Below are 1,741 nucleotides of genomic sequence, written 5' to 3'. Positions count from 1 at the left end.
AATCTGTCCTTTCTGATCAAGGAAGGCATAGTCAGAGATGAAGGGAGTGAATGTGGTTGTCAGGGTGACATCCCTGAGGACATGGGGGCCAGGAGGAAATTCGTAAGAGCCCCATGGGGAAAGGTGCCCTGATGGGGGACCTGCTTCAGGGGTACATCTGATTTGGTGTGGCCGAATGCCAGAGCTGCCGTGTGGCTAGAGAACGGAATCTAAGGTGTACTGTTTGACTTGTATTTCTCTTGGGCCACAGGAAAAGCAGAAGTTTCTGGGACAAAATTATTATAAAGAAGGACCTGAAGGAAATGATATTCGAAAGACAAACGTTGCTCAGATCCGGATGGCATTCCGATATGAGACCTTATGCAATGAGCTCAGCTTCCTGTCTGATGCCATGAAATCAGAACAGATCACAGCCCTGACCAAGTAGGTCGAGCACTGGACATGCATTTTAACTTTCTGGTTTAATTTCACGCCTGCTGTGATTAACGGTGGTCAAGATACCATACTAGGACTTTCCTCCCGGGAGAGGATGCCTCTGAAGAACCTTCAAACCTAGTGATTTTGGTTGTACCGTCACTTTAAGACCCGACATGTCCACTTCTGTTAGTATTTCTGAGTAATAGGTGGTGACTGCTCCTTGGGGATCTGGGAGATAGACAGTTGTCTGTACTCATTCCTAATTTTCCAAATATTTCTCTTGAAACCGCTAGTGCTTGCATTGTTAGGGCCAGGATCTTCCACGGATCAAGTGGCTACTGACATGGGGTCTGTGTGGTTTTCTGCCATAGTCCGCTGTAGGCCGTACAGTCTTTGTGGTAGTTGTTCATTTCGGCCTCTTGCTGCCTTAAACAAAATCAATTTCAAAGCTCCCTGTCATAAGGAGCTACTCTGAGAGAATTAAAATAGATAACTTCTGCTCTGGCCGGTGTGCTCAGTGGAGAGAGTGTCGGCCCCTGAACTGAAGGGTTGTGGGTTCGATTCCGGTCAAGGGCATGTACCTGGGTTGCAGGTTCCTTGCCCCAGTTGAGTGTGCAGGAGGCAACCAATTGATGTGGCTCTCTCACATCAATGTTTCTCTCTCTCTCCTCCCCCCTTTTCTACTCTCTCTAAAATCAATGGAAAAAAAATATCCTCGTGAGGATTAACAAAACAACAAAAACCTTTTTTTGCATTTTTGATGAATTTCTTAAAACTGTTTTATTTAGCCCTCCTCCCTCCTTTCTACTTAGGAAGCCAAATGTGCACATTGAAACAGTCCCTCCTATTCTGTGTCTTGGTTTCCTCATCTGAAAAGTGAGGGTTTGGATTAGATGAGAGGTTTTCAAATGGAGGTCTTGAATCCCCCTCCCAATTTCCTGGTGGGAGAGGGCAGGGGAGTGAGGTTCTGGGTGTTACCTTTGCTTCTTCAATGGGACTTCTAAATATTTTTATTTGAAGTACTTTGAAAAGCACCAGACTAGATCATCTCTGTTCCCTTTTGGCTCTAATATTCTATGAATGATTGTAGCCCAATTATCATTTTACTTATGAAAAATTAGGGCCAGAGAAGTGAGATTTACTTAAGGTCACACAGCTAGTAGGTAATAGGACTAGAACTAGGTTTCCCTACTCCTAATCCAGCCCTTTCTCCACTTCTCCACAAGGCCTTTCCCAGGAGGGTGAGGTTTGAGGCAGGAACAGGCCCTCAGAGCATGGTGGCATATCTTTATAAAGCTTTAATACATTATTTTAGAAGTTGTTG

The 1,741-nt window shown here is 44.8% G+C and overlaps 1 protein-coding gene across 4 annotated transcripts in view; it reads left to right on the top strand.

Annotated features, from left to right (window-relative positions):
- AMPD3 (adenosine monophosphate deaminase 3) overlaps positions 1–993 on the top strand; it is an 83,591-nt gene extending 82,598 nt beyond the window's left edge. For all 4 annotated transcript variants that reach the window (XM_006763472.2, XM_015563717.1, XM_006763473.2 and 1 more), the window contains exon 15: positions 251–993. In XM_006763472.2, coding sequence (XP_006763535.1) covers positions 251–427 — 177 coding nt within the window. In that variant the 3' untranslated portion in view covers positions 428–993. The remainder of the gene's footprint in view (positions 1–250) is intronic.
- Positions 994–1,741: the final 748 nt, after the last annotated feature.

Source organism: Myotis davidii, unplaced genomic scaffold (genome assembly GCF_000327345.1).
Source record: "Myotis davidii unplaced genomic scaffold, ASM32734v1 scaffold118, whole genome shotgun sequence".
In the NCBI taxonomy this organism is placed as follows: Eukaryota; Metazoa; Chordata; class Mammalia; order Chiroptera; family Vespertilionidae; genus Myotis; species Myotis davidii.
Note: the sequence above shows the minus strand (reverse complement) of the source record. Positions and strands in the feature narration are given on the sequence as shown.